This window comes from Malaclemys terrapin, chromosome 13, assembly GCF_027887155.1.
Source record: "Malaclemys terrapin pileata isolate rMalTer1 chromosome 13, rMalTer1.hap1, whole genome shotgun sequence".
Taxonomy (NCBI): Eukaryota; Metazoa; Chordata; order Testudines; family Emydidae; genus Malaclemys; species Malaclemys terrapin.
The window spans coordinates 8,929,686-8,948,366 of NC_071517.1; the positions used below are offsets into that span (position 1 = coordinate 8,929,686).

Consider the following 18,681-nt stretch of genomic DNA (forward strand, 5'->3'; position numbering starts at 1 on the left):
CTTTCTCCTGAAACTTGGAATTACATGGGTCAGACCAGTGGTCCACCTAGCCCAGTAGCTTACCTTCCAACAGTGGCCAGTGCCAGATGTTTCAGAGGGAGTGAACAGAACAGGGCAATTATCAAGTGATCCATCTCCTGTGGTCCTGTCCTAGCTTCTGGCAGTCAGAGATTTAGTGACTCCCAAAGCATGGAGTTGCATCCCTGACCATCTTGGCTAATTGCCACTGATGGACCTATCCTCCATGAACTTATCTAATTCTTTTTTAGCCCCGTTATACTTTTGGTTCTCACGACATCCCCATAAATAACAGAGGCCTCATCTTAATTAGAGTCATGAGCTAAAAAATAAGTGAAAAAGAAATAAATAGCAGCACCGTTAACAACAACACTGCTGGTGTTATTCTACTGAATTCTAAATGGTTTAGTCTCCTGTCAATGCACAATGTAATGATTCTATAAAACTTAATCACCACCTATGGCAACAAAACATAGCTTAGTGTTTCAGATGTTTGTGCTTATGTTGTTTATGCTTCAGGGAGTTTGATGGGGCCAAAGACCTTGTCTTCTTACTAGAGTTCCACTTCCTGGATGGTGGAAAAATGTGTTTTTTCACTTCGGTGACTGGCTATCTTAAGTAAAAAATGCTTTTGAAAATTAATCACCAATATCTAAGGTATTTACCTGACGCCATCACTGTGGTATGGGGTGAGCATCTCACAAGCCTTAATGAATTTATCCTCACAACAGCCCTGTGAAGTAGTGAAGTGCTATTATCCCCATTTTACAGATGGGGACCTGAGGCCCAGAGAGGCTAAGCGACTAACCCACGGCCACACAGGCAGTCTGTGGCAGAACAGGGAAATAAACGTGGTCTTGAGTCCCAGGCTACCACCCTCACCATTGCACAATTGTTCCTCTCTAATATTAGGAGATATTTGGTTCCTTATTTTGGGGGCTTTTGCTCCATACCTCCTTTCTTTCCCCCTTTCCACTCTTATCACATGAGCTAAAGAAGAACCACTGTTAAGTACAAAGCTGTATTATTTATAGGGCTTATATCCTGTGTAGATCTCTAGCCACTACAGCAGTCTGGCAAAATCACCATAAAAACCCACCAGCATGGCCAAAAGATCTGCCCACCCACCTTTATAGTGATGACGGGGTTACGGGATTGGTGTTGACAGTGGTGGTAGTGATATTTTAATCAGCTGCCATAAAAATACCCATCCAGGGTGAGCAAGCACATAGTAGTTTTGCAAACCAGCACACAAGGGTGACCTGATCATCAGCACTTGAGTAGGTTTGACGCTGAGTAGATGGCAGAGGTGCCCACACACACAGTCACGGGTTGTCTAGGGAATGACTCCCATTAACATTGAGAGAGGAAGTTGTACAAGTGCCTCAAGAGGAGAGACACCCTCCATCCCTGGGATAGTAAACTGAGTCCCCAGCAATAGCAGACAATGTAGGAAGACTACAATAAGCGGAGGGAGATAGAGGCATTCCTCTTAATGCTTTGGAATCCATTTAAATTGCAGAGTAAGCCAATATCACCAGGAAAAAACTGATCAATGGCAGAATCAGTCCACCACCATGGTTACCTACTATTTTAAACTACTAGGTGGCAAATGGTTATGGAGTCCGGAAGGAGCAACATGACCTTCTCCAGCCGATTTCTTCCAGATAGATTGGAAAGGTTTCATTGAGCACAGGCGTTTGAGGTTTGGTTGGGACCATTTGAATGCCTGAGAGAACAGGTAAAGCCTCCGCCTTTGTTCTTTTCTACCCTTATCACTGTTACTCACCCAAGGCTACTCTCCATACAGATGCTTCAGGAGCCAACTCATCAGCCCAGTGAGATACAACAGCTGATTGCATGGGGGAAATTTAGATCCCTAGCCACTAGGCTAGGAGCACAGTGGAGGACATGCTCTCAGCCCCTGGGAGCAGGAAGTTGGTACCTTGCTTTGATACAATGGGGGTTGTGGTGCTGGAGGGATCCAGAAGCCATGTAGCCTAGCTCTTCTACTCAATAGGAAGATCGCAGAGACTGTCCTAAACCCAAACCCAAACCCTGCCCCTTAAAACTCCCTACCTTTGGGAAAGTTTGAAAGCACATTAGAAATTAGCGGTTGGCTCCTACCTCTATAGGGAGCCCATCCAAAACCCCCTAACTTTGGAAAGTTTGGATCCAGATATGCACTTTGTGGTACCGAAGTAATTGTTGAGAATTGAGAAAATGCAAATAGCTCACCACATTTCCCACGGTGACAGCTTTAATATCACCACTGTACTCACCTATCTCATCACTAGACTTGTCTTCCATCGTCTCCACTTTTAGAGTTTCATAAATAGCTGACTCTCTGTCTTCATTAAAATCTTGATTCAAAAGAAGAGAAACAAAAGAGAAGTATCAGGTGGACTCTTGTTAATGAACTAATTATTGATTTGTTTGCATTTCTGAACCAATGGTTTCAATATATGGTCTAAAATTTAGAACAAATGACAAAGTCAGGACACTTGGGTCCATGCCCAGTTTGCTGCCGAATCCTCTGTAATCTTGGGCAAATCACAACTGCTCTATGCCTCCCTTCTGCAAAATGGGTAAAATAACATTTACCTACTTGACAAAGATAATGAGCCAGAACATTAATAAAAGGCTTTGAGATCTCTGGATTCACGGTGCTTGAGAACTGGAAGTATATCATTGTGAATAAGAGTCACAAGTGTCATTGTTTGACATGATGCAATGACAATGATGTTTTAGAGCCAGACTGCTAATGAAACAGCAGGACCCCGTTTCCCCCAAGCCTTCAGAGACCTCCCTCAGTGTCAGTGGGGTAAGTTACTCAAAGAAGTGTTTGCACATAACAAAAGGCAGAAAATCCTCACTGGAAGCCCTTTGCCTTTTAAGGACATCCATCCTATTTGAAACAAAGTTCAAAACTCAAATTAAATATGAAAGAACTCACTAGAGGTATGACAATCAGTGGTTTTCTTGGTCTCCTCTGATATTAAGAGATCAGTGGCCCTGGATGTGCAGCTAATGGTCTCCTTGACATAAAGTACAGTGTTGTAATGATTTTCTTCCTTATGGTCTCTAGCAACTTGAGCTCTTTCCATCAAGCTAGGAACATCATGCCTAACAAAATAACGAACAAAATGTAAGAATGGCCATACTCTGTCAGACCAAAGGTCCATCTAGCCCAGTATCCTGTCTTCTGACAGTGGCCAGTGCCAGGTGCCCCAGAGGAAATGAACAGGTAATCATCAAGTGATCCATTCCCTGTCACTCATTCCCAGCTTCTGGCAAACAGAGGCTAGGGACACCATACCTGCCCATCTTGGCTAATAGCCATTGATGGACCTATCCTCCATTAATTTATCAAGTTCTTTTTTGAATCCTGTTATAGTCTTGGCCTTCACAACATCCTTTGGCAAAGAGTTCCACCAGTTGACTGTGCGTCGTGTGAAGAAAACAAGCCTGACATACCAATTTCGAGCATCCATCAGTCACTGTAGCATATGCTTTCCAGCTTTCACATACTAAAGACATTTCCTGTACATTTGGTGATGTGAGTATGCTAACAAATGCTGTAAAAATTCAACAATTGGGACACAATTTGCTGCTCCAGTCGGGGTCACCAATTCAGTAGCTCTACACAATTTTGAGGGATTATTTTTTACATCCTGGAGGGAGGAGGAAGACGTCCCCATCACTACTGAGGTAAAATGGCGGCTGGGTGTGGTGGGAGGGTGAATATTGTCCAACTAGATAGACAAATTTCCACAAAGGTACCAAAATCAGAAACTTCCCTGCTAACTTTCCATAATACCCTAGAAAGCAAAGGTATGTTCAGGCACTAAATCATGAACTACCAGCTGTTAAGGATGCTGTGAATGTAGGATGACAAAATTCCCATTTCTTAGGAAGAGGAAGCAAGTGACTTAAATAACTGAGGCAGGGCTGAAGCTTTCCTAGATCCCCTAGACCTTCTTGTCCAAAGCCTCTAGTTCTTGTCAAGCTGGGAATCGCACTCCCTCTAGGAAGATCACCACAGGCAACTGAACGACATTGAATTTACAGCTCCAGTTTTACCACGTGCAGGCTGACTGTTCTCTGCCAGGCCCTGGCAGCTGCATCGATTTCCATAAGATTTCAATCCAGGCAGTACGTAAATCAGCAGATTCTGCAGACTGATCGAAAAAGAAGTACAATCGTTAGGGACATTTAACTGGAAGAAAAGGATAGACATTTTATTGATGCATGTTAATTTCACAAAGCCTGTTGTAACCATTTCCTCTCCACCTCCCCGAGTCCAGGGCTGTATCTTTTTTTTTTACTTGTGATCCTTTTCTTTACATTGAGGCTAGGGATGAAAGCTGAACATTCCAAGAAATTGGATAGCAAACTATGGGCCTGATTCAAAGCCCAGTGAAGTCAATGGAAGGAGTCCCACTACAAAGGTCTTCGGCCATAGTCGAGCAATCTTATATCTGTGTACTGGACCAAGTCATTGGATAATGTTGTAATAGAGCAACATAGCTTGAGACTGGAGAGAGCTGGGGCAGCCCTGGCTCCACAGTGGGTTAGGGAATACACTTTGGCTACCATGTCACTACAAAACTCACTGAACCTCCTAAGTGCCAGGTATTTGATAGCACCGACATTCTATTCTTACCAGGAGTTTCTTCTTTCCGTTTGCCATTGTGATCTCAAAAGGGTAATCGGCTTTCACAGCTTGTGCCTCGCGTACCGACTGCACCTAAAAAGCATTTCTATAAAGAAGCCTCCACAAGCAACCTCTAAGATTTACTATTAGCACTTTTTAAAAGTTTTTAAAAAAACTCTATAATCTTGATAGATGAAAAGACTTAAAACACGTTGGGCCAATTTTTCCAGCAAGTATAAATTGGCATAGCTTCACTGACACCCGAGGACCAAGGCCAGTATGACTTGACCTCTTTGGTTATGCCAAGTTGAACACAAGACCTGCCATACTGGGTCAGCCCAATGGTCCATCTAGCCCAGTATCCTATTTTCCAACAGTGGCAATTGCCAGAACAGGACAATTATTGAGTGAGCCATCCCATTGTCTAATCCCAGATTCTGGCAGTCAGAGGCTTCCGGACACCCACAGCATGGTCTTGCATTCCTGACCATCTTGGTTAATAGCCATTGATGGACCTATCTTCCATGAATTTGTCTAATTATTTTTTGAACTCAGTAATACTTTTGTCTTTCACCGCATCCCCTGGCAATGAGTTCCACAGGTGGAGTTTAAATTGTGTGAAGAATAATTTCCTTATGTTTGTTTTAAGTCTGCTGTCTATTAATTTCATTGGGTGCCCCCTAGTTCTTGTATTATGTGAAGAGGTAAATAATTCCTTAGTCACTTTTTCCATGCCATTCATGATTTTATAGACTTCTATCACATCTCTCCTTAGTCATTTCTTTTCTAAGATGAACTGTCCCAATCTTTTTAATCTCTCCTCCATAGAAGTTGTTCCAGCCCTTAACAATTTTTGTTGCCATTCTCTGTACTTTTTCCAATTCTAATATATCTTTTTTGAGATGGGACAACGAGAACTACATACAGCATTCAAGGTGTGGGTATACCATGGATTTATATAGTGGCATTATGATATTTTCTGTCTTATTATGTATCCCTCTTCTAATGTTTCTTGAAATTGTTAGCTTTTTGGACCGCTGCTGCGCATTGAGCAGATGTTTTCAGAGAACTATCTACGATGGCTCTAGAACAGCAGTTCTCAAATTTTAGCAACCCGAGGACCATCATTTTGATTTAAAAATTTTTGCGGACCGCCAAGCCGGTTTCTAATTTTCTCCAGGGGTGCTCAGCCCCAGGTCCCGTCCCCACTCCACCCCTTCCCCCAAGGCCCCATCCCTACCCCACCTCTTCCGGCCCCTGCTCCATCCCGCCCCCTCTCCGAGTGGTATGCAGGAGGCACTGGGGGAGACGGGGAGGAGTTGATCAGCATGGCCAGCAATCCCAGACATGATACGTGGACCCCCTGGAGCTGGACATGACCCGCAGACTCCTTGGAGTACCTTCACGGACCCCCTGCTCTAGAATCTCTAGAACCCTCTTTAAAAATCAGTATTAGCTATCCTACAGTCATCTGGTGTAGAGGCTGATTTAAGTGATAGACTATATGCTGGAGTTAGTAGTTTTGCAATTTCATATTTGAGTTCCTTCAGAACTCTTGAATGATCATCATCTGGCTCTGGTGACTTATTACGCTTAATTTATCAATTTGTTCCAAAATCTCCTCTAGCGACACCTCAATCTGGGACAGTTCCTCAAATTTGTCTCCTAAAAAGAATGGTTCAGGTGGATTAATTTCCTGCTTATCCTCTGAAGACTGATGCAAAGAATTAATTTAGCTTCCCTGCAATGGTCACGTCTTCCTTGAATGCTCCTTTAGCCCCTCGATTGTTCAGTAGCCCCACTGATGGTTTGGCAGACTTTCTGCTTCTGAGGAACTTAAAAATATTTTTGTGAGTTTGTGTGTCTTTTTCTAGTTGCTCTTCAAATTCTTTTTTGGCCTGCCTAATTATGCTTTTACACTTAACTTGCCAGAGCTTATGCGCCTTTCTATTTTCCTCAGCAGGATTTGATTTCCGATTTTTACAAGATGTCTTTGTCTCTAACCGCCTCTTTCACTTTGTTGTTTAGCCATGGTGTCATTTTTTATTTTTTTTTTGGTCCTTATATTTTTTTTATTTGGAGTATAAATTTAGTATGGTGTTTTTTGAAAAGGTTCCATGCAACTTGCAGGCATTTCATTCTTGTGACTATTCCTTTTAATTTCCGTTTAACTAGCTTCCTCATTTTGGTGGAGTTCCCCCTTTTGAAGTTAAATGATTCTGTGATGGGTTTCTTTGGTATTTCCCCCCCCCCCCAAGAATATTAAATTTTATTACATTATGGTTGCTATTACGGAGCGGTTGAGCTATATTCACCTCTTGGACCAGACCCTGTGCACCACTTAGGACTAAATCAAGAATTGCCTCTCTCTTTGTGGGTTCCAGAACTGGTTGCTCCAAGAAGTAGTCATTAATGGTATCTAGGAACTTTATCTCTACATCCTGTCCTGAGGTGACTTGTATCCAGTCAATATGGGAATAGTTGAAATCCCCCATTATTACTGAGTTGACTTTATACCTCACATGATCATTTTCTTTGCTCCCCGGCAGAACTACTACAGCCCACTATTTTGTATTTGAAAAGAGAAGTGTAAGGAAGTGCTGCCTTCTGGAATCTCAACTTCTGTCCCTGTGTGCATCAGTCTTAAGGCTTTGCAGCACACCGGCCCTCAACTTCGGATAACGAGTCAAGTTGAGTCCATCTTACCCTCCTCATTGTCCAAATTCTTAATAGGCTTCTCAAAAGTGATAGTTGATCATTTAGGAATCACACAAGATCTGTTTGTATTCCACTCCCATATGTGTACAAAATAGAAATGATTAATTCTGTGTGGGTCCAATCCTGCCAGCTCTTCTGGTGTGGAATTCGGTAGGTGTCGAGGACTTGCAGGACTGGGCCCTGTCTTTGGTAGACTGTAAGGAGGACGTCCTGAAGTCTCAGGTGATACCAACTATCCTTCCAGTCTAGGAGGGCTAACTGCAGTTCGCTCTCCAGCTGGCTACTCTTGCATAGTCCAGGAGGGTCAATAAAAAGCAAGGTGAGATGCAGCATCTGTAGAGAGGCATGTGCCATCTGTAGCACTCTCAGCTCAAGTGTTGAACTCTGATCCTCCACAAGTTACAGATCCTCACTACTGACTTTAAACATGAAATTGGATGCAGAAACTATCGCCTTGGTTATAGAGGAAATCCTCAGCAAGTTAGTCACTGGAAGATTCCCCTCAGTGCAAATACAAATACAAGAAGCACTTCTGAGAGTCTGGCATGTATCTGATCACAGATTTTACTTACTATGTATATGGAGTAGCGTCCACGAAGGCATAACTGCAAAAGAACACCATACCAGTTATCAATAGGAAAAAATATCCATGCTATCAAAGGTGGAAAAAGTAAATAATTTATACACCTACTGCATCTCCATGTTTCTTCGTAAAGAAGTAGAGGGTGGTATTGTGAAGTCGGAACCAATACTTTGCCCATGTAAATTTCTATTTAAACAACAAAACAAGTGGTAGACAAAACAAGACGTAAATCAGTGGTGTTGATTCTCTCATGTATTGCAGACTCTGCCACCAACTCACTATGTGACTGTGGGCACTCTGCACCTTAGTTTTCCCAGCTGTAAAATGGGTGATATGACGCTTAATGTGTAAAGTGCCTTTAGATTTACAGACGAAAGTCATTGTAGAAGTGCAAAAGTAGTTATTACATATAGATACATGCACACGCACACACATGCCATTCTCTTAGAAGCCAAACGTTTAAGGGAGTTAAGTTCCCAACTCCCATTGACATTTAATAGGAGTTGGGTGCAGAACTCTCACAGTCCCTTTGATAGCCCCAGCCTATGTTCCTTTTCATATAGTTTAAGGTCTTGCCTTATTAAAACTGAATGGAACATGTTGGTAGCAAACTGAGAAGGGCTTTTGTTAAGGCAAGTGAATGAAAATGGAACTATACAAACTTCCCCAAAAATGTATGTGACTTATTTAACAAAGATATAAACCAGTTAAATATGTTGTTTTGGCTAAACCTACAGTGTATGGCACCAGGAGATGAACAGAGAGACCCTGTACCCAATAAACATTTACATGGAGACTGGCTGGTCGCACTGGCTGGGATGAGCCTATGGAGACTTTCCCATCTATAGGTTGCTGCTCTGAATCCTTTTCCATCCAGTTCCTCTCTCAAAAAAAGCCCGGTGTGAGCATTTGTAGAAGGTGCATCTTAGATTATTAGTGACCTTTGAAAAATAATTTTAAGAACATTTTTTTCATCTCTTTCCTACACATCAGCAGACTCCCCCAATGGCAGATTTTTTTTTGCATATTCCCTTAAAATAGACATCAAAATTAATCAGCTGTCACATACATGGGAACAAAGTCTAGCTATGTACAGAACTGCTAGCCTCAATTAGCATGGTGTGGAGTTATATGGCCATCTACAAATGACTAGTCAGATTTTCTGGAGTGCTTAGAACCAAGTAGCTCCCACTGAGAATCATGGGAGCTCATGGGTGAAGAGCACTTTCTAAGACCACTTTATTTAGGTGTCTGAATGGGAACTCTTGGGCACTGAGGTCATTCAGCAATTAGACATCTAGAACCTTTTGGGCCATCACTACTCCCTTTCATCATCTTCCCGTGGAATTCCAGTTTAAAAAAACAACTTTACACTTGTATATGCTCTATTAGAAGATGTCAAAGCACTTTACAAAGATGAAGTCTCAGTATCTCAGAGATGAACTAAGGCACAGAGATTCAGAGTTGCTCATGGACATTCAAAAAGTCAGTGGCCAGCCAGGAATAGAACCCAGGGTCCAGGATTCTATCCACTGGGCCCTATTTCCACTCCCTACCAAGCAAGAAGAATTAGACTGGACACTCCTAACAGCACATTAATGCTACTCCCATAACTTAAAATGGGTCAAGGATGAATTATACAAAGCACCATCTCCCACTATCTCTGTGCAGAACTGAATATGGACATCTGGGAATGCATTTACACACTACAGATTGAAACCTATTCCATTTAGTGGCTATTAGAGAACCTTTACCAGATCTCTTCTGACTTCTTTGGAAGGAGTGGAAGAGTCAAAACAAGAGACAGCAATGCTATCCTAGAAACCAGAATAAAAACAGCAGGCACCGAATACAAATTAGATGTTGATACAGGATACAGACCCTGATTTAGTACATGCTTAAATCCATCCCTATTCAGCAAAGCACTTAAGCATGTGTTTAACTTTCATATATACTTAGTTCACACCACCACACTGAAGATCAGTGGGATTTAAGCACGTGCTTAATTGCTTTGAATTAAGGCCATATTCATAAGGCTATCACATATATTCTAAATTGTAGTCAGACAAATCCATGTTCTTTGTTAAATTGAATGAGAATGCAGATAAAAATCCATTCAGTTTCACTTTTTCCGGCTTTCATTATCTCAGCAATCTGTTGGGTTTTTTTAAGTGGTAAAATAAGGAAGCTGTCAGAGCTACACAGAATCTTCCCACTCCTGCTGTGATTAAATCAGCTGGAATAAAAAGGGAAGTTAGAAATGTACACACCAGACTTTGTCCTAGGCATTCTCAGCAACAGTGCAAATATCCATTCCCTTTACAAATATTCTGATCAAATGTCAATGTCTATGAAGAAATTGAAGTCCATTATTGCTATGAAAGCAATATTTTGATGTAAATTGATTTACTGTGTACTAAGTACATTGCTTAAATATTTATACTAAAAATGACTTAAGCAATGACAGCACTTTTAAAAGGTGCAGACCTAGCTTCCCATCCTACAAACATTTAAAGAGATATGTAACTTTAAACAGTAAATGCTTGAAAGAATTGGACAGCAGTAACACTTTCAGATTAAAAAAAAAAAAGATGTCCTTTGAATTAGTAATAAATTCTAAAATATATTCCCCAAATACATACTGTAATTTAATGTATTTTTGTATTAATATGCAGGCTACACAGTAGTGAGCACATAGTAAAAAAGGCAATAAAACTTGTTTAAAACTGCAGAAGAATCATTTTACTTTTCTAACAAATATTTATAATCAAATGTCAAAATAAGACATTCTTAATCCTTTTATAGTCAATTTTGACATGTCACACAGGCAAAGAAATATCTAACTTATTGTATAATCACAGAAATTAAGAGCCTTAAAACACATTCCCTTTAACTATACATTTAAACTTCTTTGTTTTGGACTACAGACCAAAGAGGACTTTAACTAAATTTCTAGTGACTACCTTTCCCATGAAAGATTTTATACCCCAAACCATGCATCTGTCGAGGAAGAACACTAACCATTTTATCTTTTCTTTTCTTCAAGAAGCTTTCAAAAATCAAATCAGCTTCAACAGCCATTGTAATAAAATTCCCTGGGCCAGGAGCTTTTCAGTATTCTGATGTTGAGTAGAGCAGGTGAACTTCCTCATTTATCTTCTCTCTCCACCACTTCTCTTCTCTGGCGAGGTCAGAGTGTAGCAGACAGCTATTATGCTTTTAATCGGTTTTACAAGCTTCCCACTTCCTCCCCCACTCTGTTTTGCACATGCCAGTAAACACACCATTTCTCTGCTTCAGCTCATCTGTTAACAAATTCCAAACTGACTAGTTTGCCTGCCTTCACTATTTCATGGGAAAGACTTCTGGTCAATGGCAGTTAGGTTGCTGTCACCTCTTTGATCTGTCTTGTCTTATTCCAGCCCCCAAACGTTGCAACTGGGCTTCCCAACCTGTCTAGAAACTTTGAAGTTGTTGCTCCAACAGAGATTTGACTTCTGTCTGCAAGTCAACCCTCAGCCCCTTCCTGGGACGACTCCTCATGCTGCTATCACTGCTTTTGTGAACCTTCCAGGTCTTGTTTGAAATTATTTAGGTCCATCTTTGATTTCTGCAAGCATCACCATCCCTTGCTCCATTTTGGGTCAACAGAAATACCAGCTCACAATTTCTCTCCTATGAAGCTAGATCCCATTGCTACCAGTGTTGCCTCTTTTCTACCCAAGTGGCTAGTCAAACTTCAGGGCTATTGGGGATGTTCCAGCTGGAAGCAGAAATTAATGGAGTCTAGTATTTTGTTTGATGTAGTTTATTTACAAGGAATGTACCAAGTCCTGCCCCTCGAAACACAGGAGTAACCAAAAACAAAAGGAGGAGTTTCTAAGGGCTTGTCTATACTTACACACTGGTTCGGCGGCAGGCAATCGAACTTCTGGGTTCGATTTATTGCGTCTTGTCTGGACGCGATAAATCGAACCCAGAAGTGCTCCCCGTCGACTCCGGTAATCCTGCTCGGCGCGAGGAGTACACGGAGTCGACGGGGGAGCCTGCCTGCCGTGTCTGGACTGCGGTAAGTTCGGACTAAGGTACGTCGACTTCAGCTACGTTATTCACATAGCTGAAGTTGCATACCTTAGTTCGAATTGGGGGTTAGTGTAGACCAGGCCTAAGCTTCCAGCACCAAGCTTCTTTAGCCAGCAGATCCAAATGTGCTCTCTCTAGCTTTTTACAGGGTACTGTGCTCACACAGGCTACAGCTTGGCTTTCTTACTTTTTGCCTCTGCCTGAGCCCCCCTTTCTGTTCTTGTCTGTACTCAGTTTGTGTCATCTTTTACACATCTAGCCCCAGGATCTAATGGAATCTCCCGCCCACCTGGGCCAGTTTCTGAGCAGATTCTATTAGGCCTTGCTTTAGGTGTGGCCCTTAAGTATTTCTGACAACTATCTTAAGCGAAGGGCATGTTCACACATCAGTTTCAAGGTTTCACCCAGCTTATAACACAAGGAAATACAACACAAAACTAAAAGCCTGAATATTTCTCTGCTTTTCTACCAATAACTCTCTCTTCACTGGGCTCAGCAGATTAATGCATCCCTCAAAGACCAGCCAATAGTAGGTCCTGCAAAAACCATCCAGCTATAAACTGGAACCTTTTAATGTAACTTTTGGTCAACAATAGATGGTTATTGCAATTACTCTCCTTAGAGTACATAATCTTGAGAAAAACCTCTTCATTTTCCCATTGGATCAAAATGCATTAGAATATGGTTAGTGATGGAGAAAGTTTGAATTGGCAATATATTCTCTTGTGTCAGTGGAGCTTAGTACCCAACCCTGTCTTCCTCTGGTGAAAATCAGGAGTAACTGGAGTGACTGTAAGCCAGAAGAATCAATGTATCCAAGACATTTGCATCTTGACAGCTTAAAGGGCTGCTACAGTATTCTCTGTGATGAAGAGTAGGTTTTTACAATCAACAATACCTTTAATTAAAAAATAAAGATATCAAGACAAAGCACATTACACAGTTATTTATTGAAATACTTGAAAAGGCCGGCAATGGAAAAAATAGGTTTGTCATGAGGATTTTATATTCATTAGATTACTTGATCTATTAAAAAAGGTGCTGTCTAAAGGTAATTCTAACCAGGTATATAACCCACTGTGAACCATGCAACTAATACACACTAAAGTAGAGTAAGCACTGTGTACTATGTTTGTTCTACCCCATACACAGCTTTTACAAGAATGATTTATAGTGAGGAATTAAACAGCAACACTTTTTGAATTATAAACATTTATAATATACAAATGTTTTCCATCGGATTTGAAAGGGCTATAAAACATAGTGAAAAGTGAAGCAACACAGAATCACACAAAGCATATGAAGTCGGTCTGGCAGTTTTTAAAGTTTACTTTTTTCTTTTAAAAGAGGAATCTCAGACAGTTAAACATGTCACAGGTCATGTAACATACAAAATCATTAGGCCACATCTGCCACAGTGACTTTTTCCTTAGAATATAGTTCAGTGGGTAAATTGGCTGGCTCTTCAGTTAAAAAAGAAAAAGAAAGCAAGCCACATATTCTGCCTTGTATATCTTGTAGTCCCAAAAAGAACTTCAGATGCATATGAAATAAATAAGTAATCCTTGAGCAAGTATGATCCTTGAGTTGAACCTATTCTATTGAAAATGAATTCCGATTATACACTCTCACTATGCTGAAACATCTAAGAACAGTATTTCTAATAACTTTTGGGGAAGCAATGTCTTACTGCCTTAATATATACAGTTTATTTACAACATTCCTTTTTGGCCTCACAAATCAGGCCATTTTAGTTGGCTGTTACGATGCAATTTTTTCCACACATTATTCAATACTGTAGTTATAGCTTTCATTTAAAAGAATCTTATGCACGAATTACAAATATTAATAAAGTAACTCTGCACATATCAATATTTCTAGCAGAATTTAAAGCATTCAGAATGTACATCATTTTTATTTGGTAGGGGCCAGCTACTGCTTTTCAGATCATCGCTGCTTTAATAATGCTCTGTACATGGCAAAACCCAAAACTGCAAAGACTGTAGCACCAAAACTCGCTCGAAGCCAAAAGGTGGAACTTTTGAGGTCTGCTTGTGTCACATGCCTGCAGTTTAAAAAGATAAAGAATTAAATTAATTTCATAACAGGAATGTCAGGCAATTTGTTATGTCAAATAAAAATCTGCTTTTGGAAATGTATTATTAACACTTGTCATGCTTAAGCAGCACACCACTAGGGTTACAAAGTTTTAACCAATGCAAGCATTTATACTTCTCTTAAAGGCTTAGGACCTGATGCTGCAGCCCTTGATCACATTAGTAAGTCCCACTGAAATCAAAGATACTACGCAAGTGAAGAAGGCTGCAGGATCAAGCCATTAGTCAGCTGTGAATAGGGGGAGGGCGGAACGGACTTATTTGACAGCAGCAAAAACTACTCCGTAAGGGAAAGCAGCTACAAATAATTAATTGCCCATCCAGAGCGAGCAAATATCCCAGCGCAGTGAAATACTAGTTAGATAATATTTTTAAAGGCCTCAGTTCACATATTTCTGCTTTTCAGAATTAAACCTTCCAAGCAATGTTGTACTACCAGTTATATAAAGTGCTGTCTTGCAAGCAGTTAACTGACAAGTGACAACTAATACTTCTCCAAAAGCTAGAACCACAACAATGACAATTTGCAAATCCCTCCCCAATATATAATCACAAAAAGAGCAACAGGTAACTGTTCATCACAATACTAAATTGAAAACTGTTAAGAGAACGACATGCTAGTGGAACAGGCAGTGACAGTGACATGAACAGAAAAAGAAAATGTAACAATAGGATGAAAGTGGTTGGATGACAGAAAAAGCCACATTATTCATGACAAGATAGATACAGCCAATGACCCACATCTCCCAGATACCACAAATAAAGTTTGTGAGCATGCTCAGTTAAACACCGCTAGCCATCTTCAAGAGTCTCAAGTATGACAGCTTACCATCAAGTAGTAGATAAAGCGTTAAAAGTTATTACAATGACCTTAATTTAAAGCACACCAAGTTTCAAACTAATTGTTATGGAGGTGATTTAAAGAACCTACATAATATCGCTAAGTTTATATAGCTTGTATATTTTTATAATAATGGGTTATTGGTTGGAAGCTTTAAAAGCAGTTACAGCACAAGGAGTATAGTTATTCTGTGCATATACCATGTGCAAAACAGAGTTAGCTGACTATACAATGTGAATTACAGAACGATCATGCTGCTTTATAAAACATGGATTGTGTAATTGTTGCTACCACAACATATAAACCAGTGTAAAATATTGTTTAGCAAACATTTATAGTAATAACAGGTCCTGTATATAAACACTTATTGTACATATAAATTTGCGCACTAGGGTATCACATGCTGCAGAACAGATACGGGTTCTTCTGTTTATTTCTACTGAAGTGAAATGCAGCATATGAACAACCACTCACATCTGCTCTCCAAATTCCTATTCAAAAGTTCCCTGTGAGATTATGATCTTGAAACAGACCAAACTCATGGTTTCTTGCAAGCATTTGTTCCCACAACGAATTTCTACAACTAAGTAGAACTAAATGTCAAGTAGTTTGGTTGTTTTTTTAAAGGTGAAAAATGGCAAGATCACCCCAGTTAGGATATTGTTACCTGTCTTCAAGTAAATGTGGATCAAGAGATGACTCCATGAAGATGGAATCTTCTACAGAGCTGACGGCGTGCACCTGATGAATAATACTGCTCTCCTCGTCTGCTAACAGCATGGCACCCAACTCATCTATATGGAGTCTTAACCTTTTTTACACATATGCACAGTTTGCAGTTCATAGCATGGTTCAAACAGGAAGTGACTCAATGTATGCCACACTTACATCTCACACAAGTTATATTCAACTGCTAATTTGTTTTCATCTAATCCTTTGCTCTTGTGCAGTTGTTAAAAACTTAACATATCAAAATAGGAATTTGTTCAATGGCTAACTAGGTAACTAAATTAAATACAAAAAAAGAGCATGCTTAAAGACCTAGGAGGCTGCAGCATTAACCAACAAGAGAAAGGAAGCTGCTACAGATGCTGAAAACCCATGCTTCCTGACTTTTATTTTACCCCAGGATAGTGCAGTACACCTTACACTGTACACTACAAGCAGGTCTTCACTACACACACTAAAAAAGGTATGTTCTTAACCCAGGTTAGCTAACTCACGCTAAAACAGTAGCAAAGACACAGGAACTCATCTTTTAACTCAGGTTAGCAGCTTGAGTTAAACCTATAAGGGATCCTGGGGTTGGAGTCGAGTTGCTAACCTGTGTTACTAGCCAAGCTGCTGAGTCTTTGCTGCTATTTTAACCCAAATTAGCTAATCTAAATTAAGAACACCTTTCTGTAATGAAAACATGCCCTAATCGCAGTACTTCAGCAAAACAGGCTGTGTTAATACAGGAGTATTAGCTCTAGTTCTGATGAATTTCCTTTACTACTGTTGGGTCAAGTCTGTACTTTAAGAAAATATAACTTTAAAATGTTTTTGTAGAGTGAATATGTACACTAAAAACCTCAGTTTCAAAACTCCTTAAAATATAGACCAGCGCGTGTATATACACACACTTTGAAGGATGTATACTTTTGATATAATTAACAGCTCAAAATTTTTTTAAATTATCTGACAAAATATTTACATATATATTTTAAATGCATCAGTTTAAAAGTTTCAGAGTAGCAGCCGTAAAAGTGTGAATCTACACTTATTTAATTTAGATGCATCTCAACTTGTCTACTGAAGCGCCATCTATCGTTCAAGTCTATAGTTTGGCCTTTTACAACATTTCTGCACATGGGAACATTTAACAAGCATTACATATGAAAGTTATTGAGCATGGTTAAAAGTTATCATGTACCTTTAAAAGCAACTAATGTAATCTCATGATCATGCCAAAATCCTATTCCCATGTCAAAGCATCAGAGAATTTAATGACAGGTTTCAGAGGAGCAGCCGTGTTAGTCTGTATCCGCAAAAAGAACAGGAGTACTTGTGGCACCTTAGAGACTAACACATTTATTTGAGCATAAGCTTTCGTGGGCTACAGCATCCGAAGAAGTGGGCTGTAGCCCACGAAAGCTTATGCTCAAATAAATGTGTTAGTCTCTAAGGTGCCACAAGTCCTCCTGTTCTTTTTAGAGAATTTAATGACTCACTCATAGGATAGAATTTTCCCCATTTAATCTAAGGCTAAGGGTAAAGCAGCTTTTCCTTTAACTAAATTAACCTGACCAATCTCTAAAGCCCAAGCCCTTGCCCACTGAAACCAACAGGAGTCCTTCTATTGACTTCAATGGGAACTCGATCATCCCCTGTACTTTTTGGCAGAAATTCTTCCAAGGGAGCCTAAGGGAGTTAGGAGTCCAGAACCAAAATTCAGTGGGACTTTGGTATCCAACTCTTTTGGGCTCCTTTGAAAGTCCGAGCCTTTACTTATAAATGTTTCATAACAATCAAAGTACACAGCCAATGGAATCTTTCCGCACCTCAGTGCCATACTCACGTCTCTTATGAAAATAACCCCAAATAACAAAAAGGGGAAGTTTCATTTCTGATATAAACTGTCAACTTTACTGTGGTTATACCACATAACATTTTGTCCCAAAATCTACAGCTTCCATATTAGTATCAAAGAAAGCGTTCACATTTTAGGAGTTTCTTCTGTTCTCAAATACATAGGCAAGCCAAATATATTAAAATAACATTTCAAAATTTTAAAATGACGTGTGAGAGATTAGGAATCTATAATGTATAAATGGTATGTCAGAAGCTATTATATTAGTGTCAGTTAGCAACTAATAGATACTTTTGCTAACTCCAAATGAGGGAAGAATTTGGTCCCTATCTTAAACCGGAAGAGAAAGATTATCCTAAATTAGAACTAGAAACTGATGCAGAGTTTTATGAGATCTTGCCTGCTAGTAATAAGATTTAGCTAGTCAACTTCCTGTAGTTTATTAAGCTTCCAAAATAAGATTTCTATGTTAAGACACATTTGCTCCACATTATATTTAGAAACAGAACCCAGGTTTAAAAATAATTTGGAAAGAAAAAGCACAGAACTTTGATTCAAATTGCCCTTAAACATTTAGGCAAGTAGCTGTTTTATCACCTGCTATTTTAGTGACATATGTTGCAGTCTAGAACAGTGTTTCTTTTAACAGACTTTAACAACTCACAAGAAGTTAGCATCACAAGTAAGCAAGATATTAACTGAGCATGCCTATTAGTCACACATGGGAACCGGTTGAGCTGTGGGCTAACATAGACAACCTTTTTAATCAACATTAGTAGCAGAAGAATCCCAAGTTTGGGAAGATAATCTTAATTATAAAAAAAAATCTCCAAAAATTATCCACATGCTAACTGGCAAAGAATATAAAAAGAGTAGCAGATGAGGTCAACACAAGCTTGTCATGACAGAAATGGACCAGCCATATGGATACTCACACCAAATGATAAATAAGAAGTTAACAAACACCAAGCAACAGCAGTTTACTTTGACAAACAATATGTTTTAGCCACAAGTTGTTAAGCAACTGAATTTAAAATAAAAAAACACCAAGTATACATGCAAGTTGCTGCGGCTTTCATTTAAATATTAAAT

General features: G+C 39.8%; 1 protein-coding gene across 5 annotated transcripts in view; it reads right to left on the reverse strand.

The window, feature by feature from the left end:
• Positions 1-12,990: 12,990 nt before the first annotated feature.
• The window catches only part of RHOT1 (ras homolog family member T1), a 45,360-nt gene continuing 39,669 nt past the window's right edge, over positions 12,991-18,681 (reverse strand). For 3 of the 5 annotated variants that reach the window (XM_054047332.1, XM_054047334.1, XM_054047333.1), the window contains one exon: positions 12,991-14,124. In XM_054047332.1, the coding sequence (XP_053903307.1) occupies positions 14,007-14,124 (118 nt within the window). In that variant the 3' untranslated portion in view covers positions 12,991-14,006. Of the gene's footprint in view, positions 14,125-15,684; positions 15,829-18,681 lie in introns of all 5 variants that reach the window. The other 2 variants (XM_054047330.1, XM_054047331.1) reach the window with 1 other exon arrangement.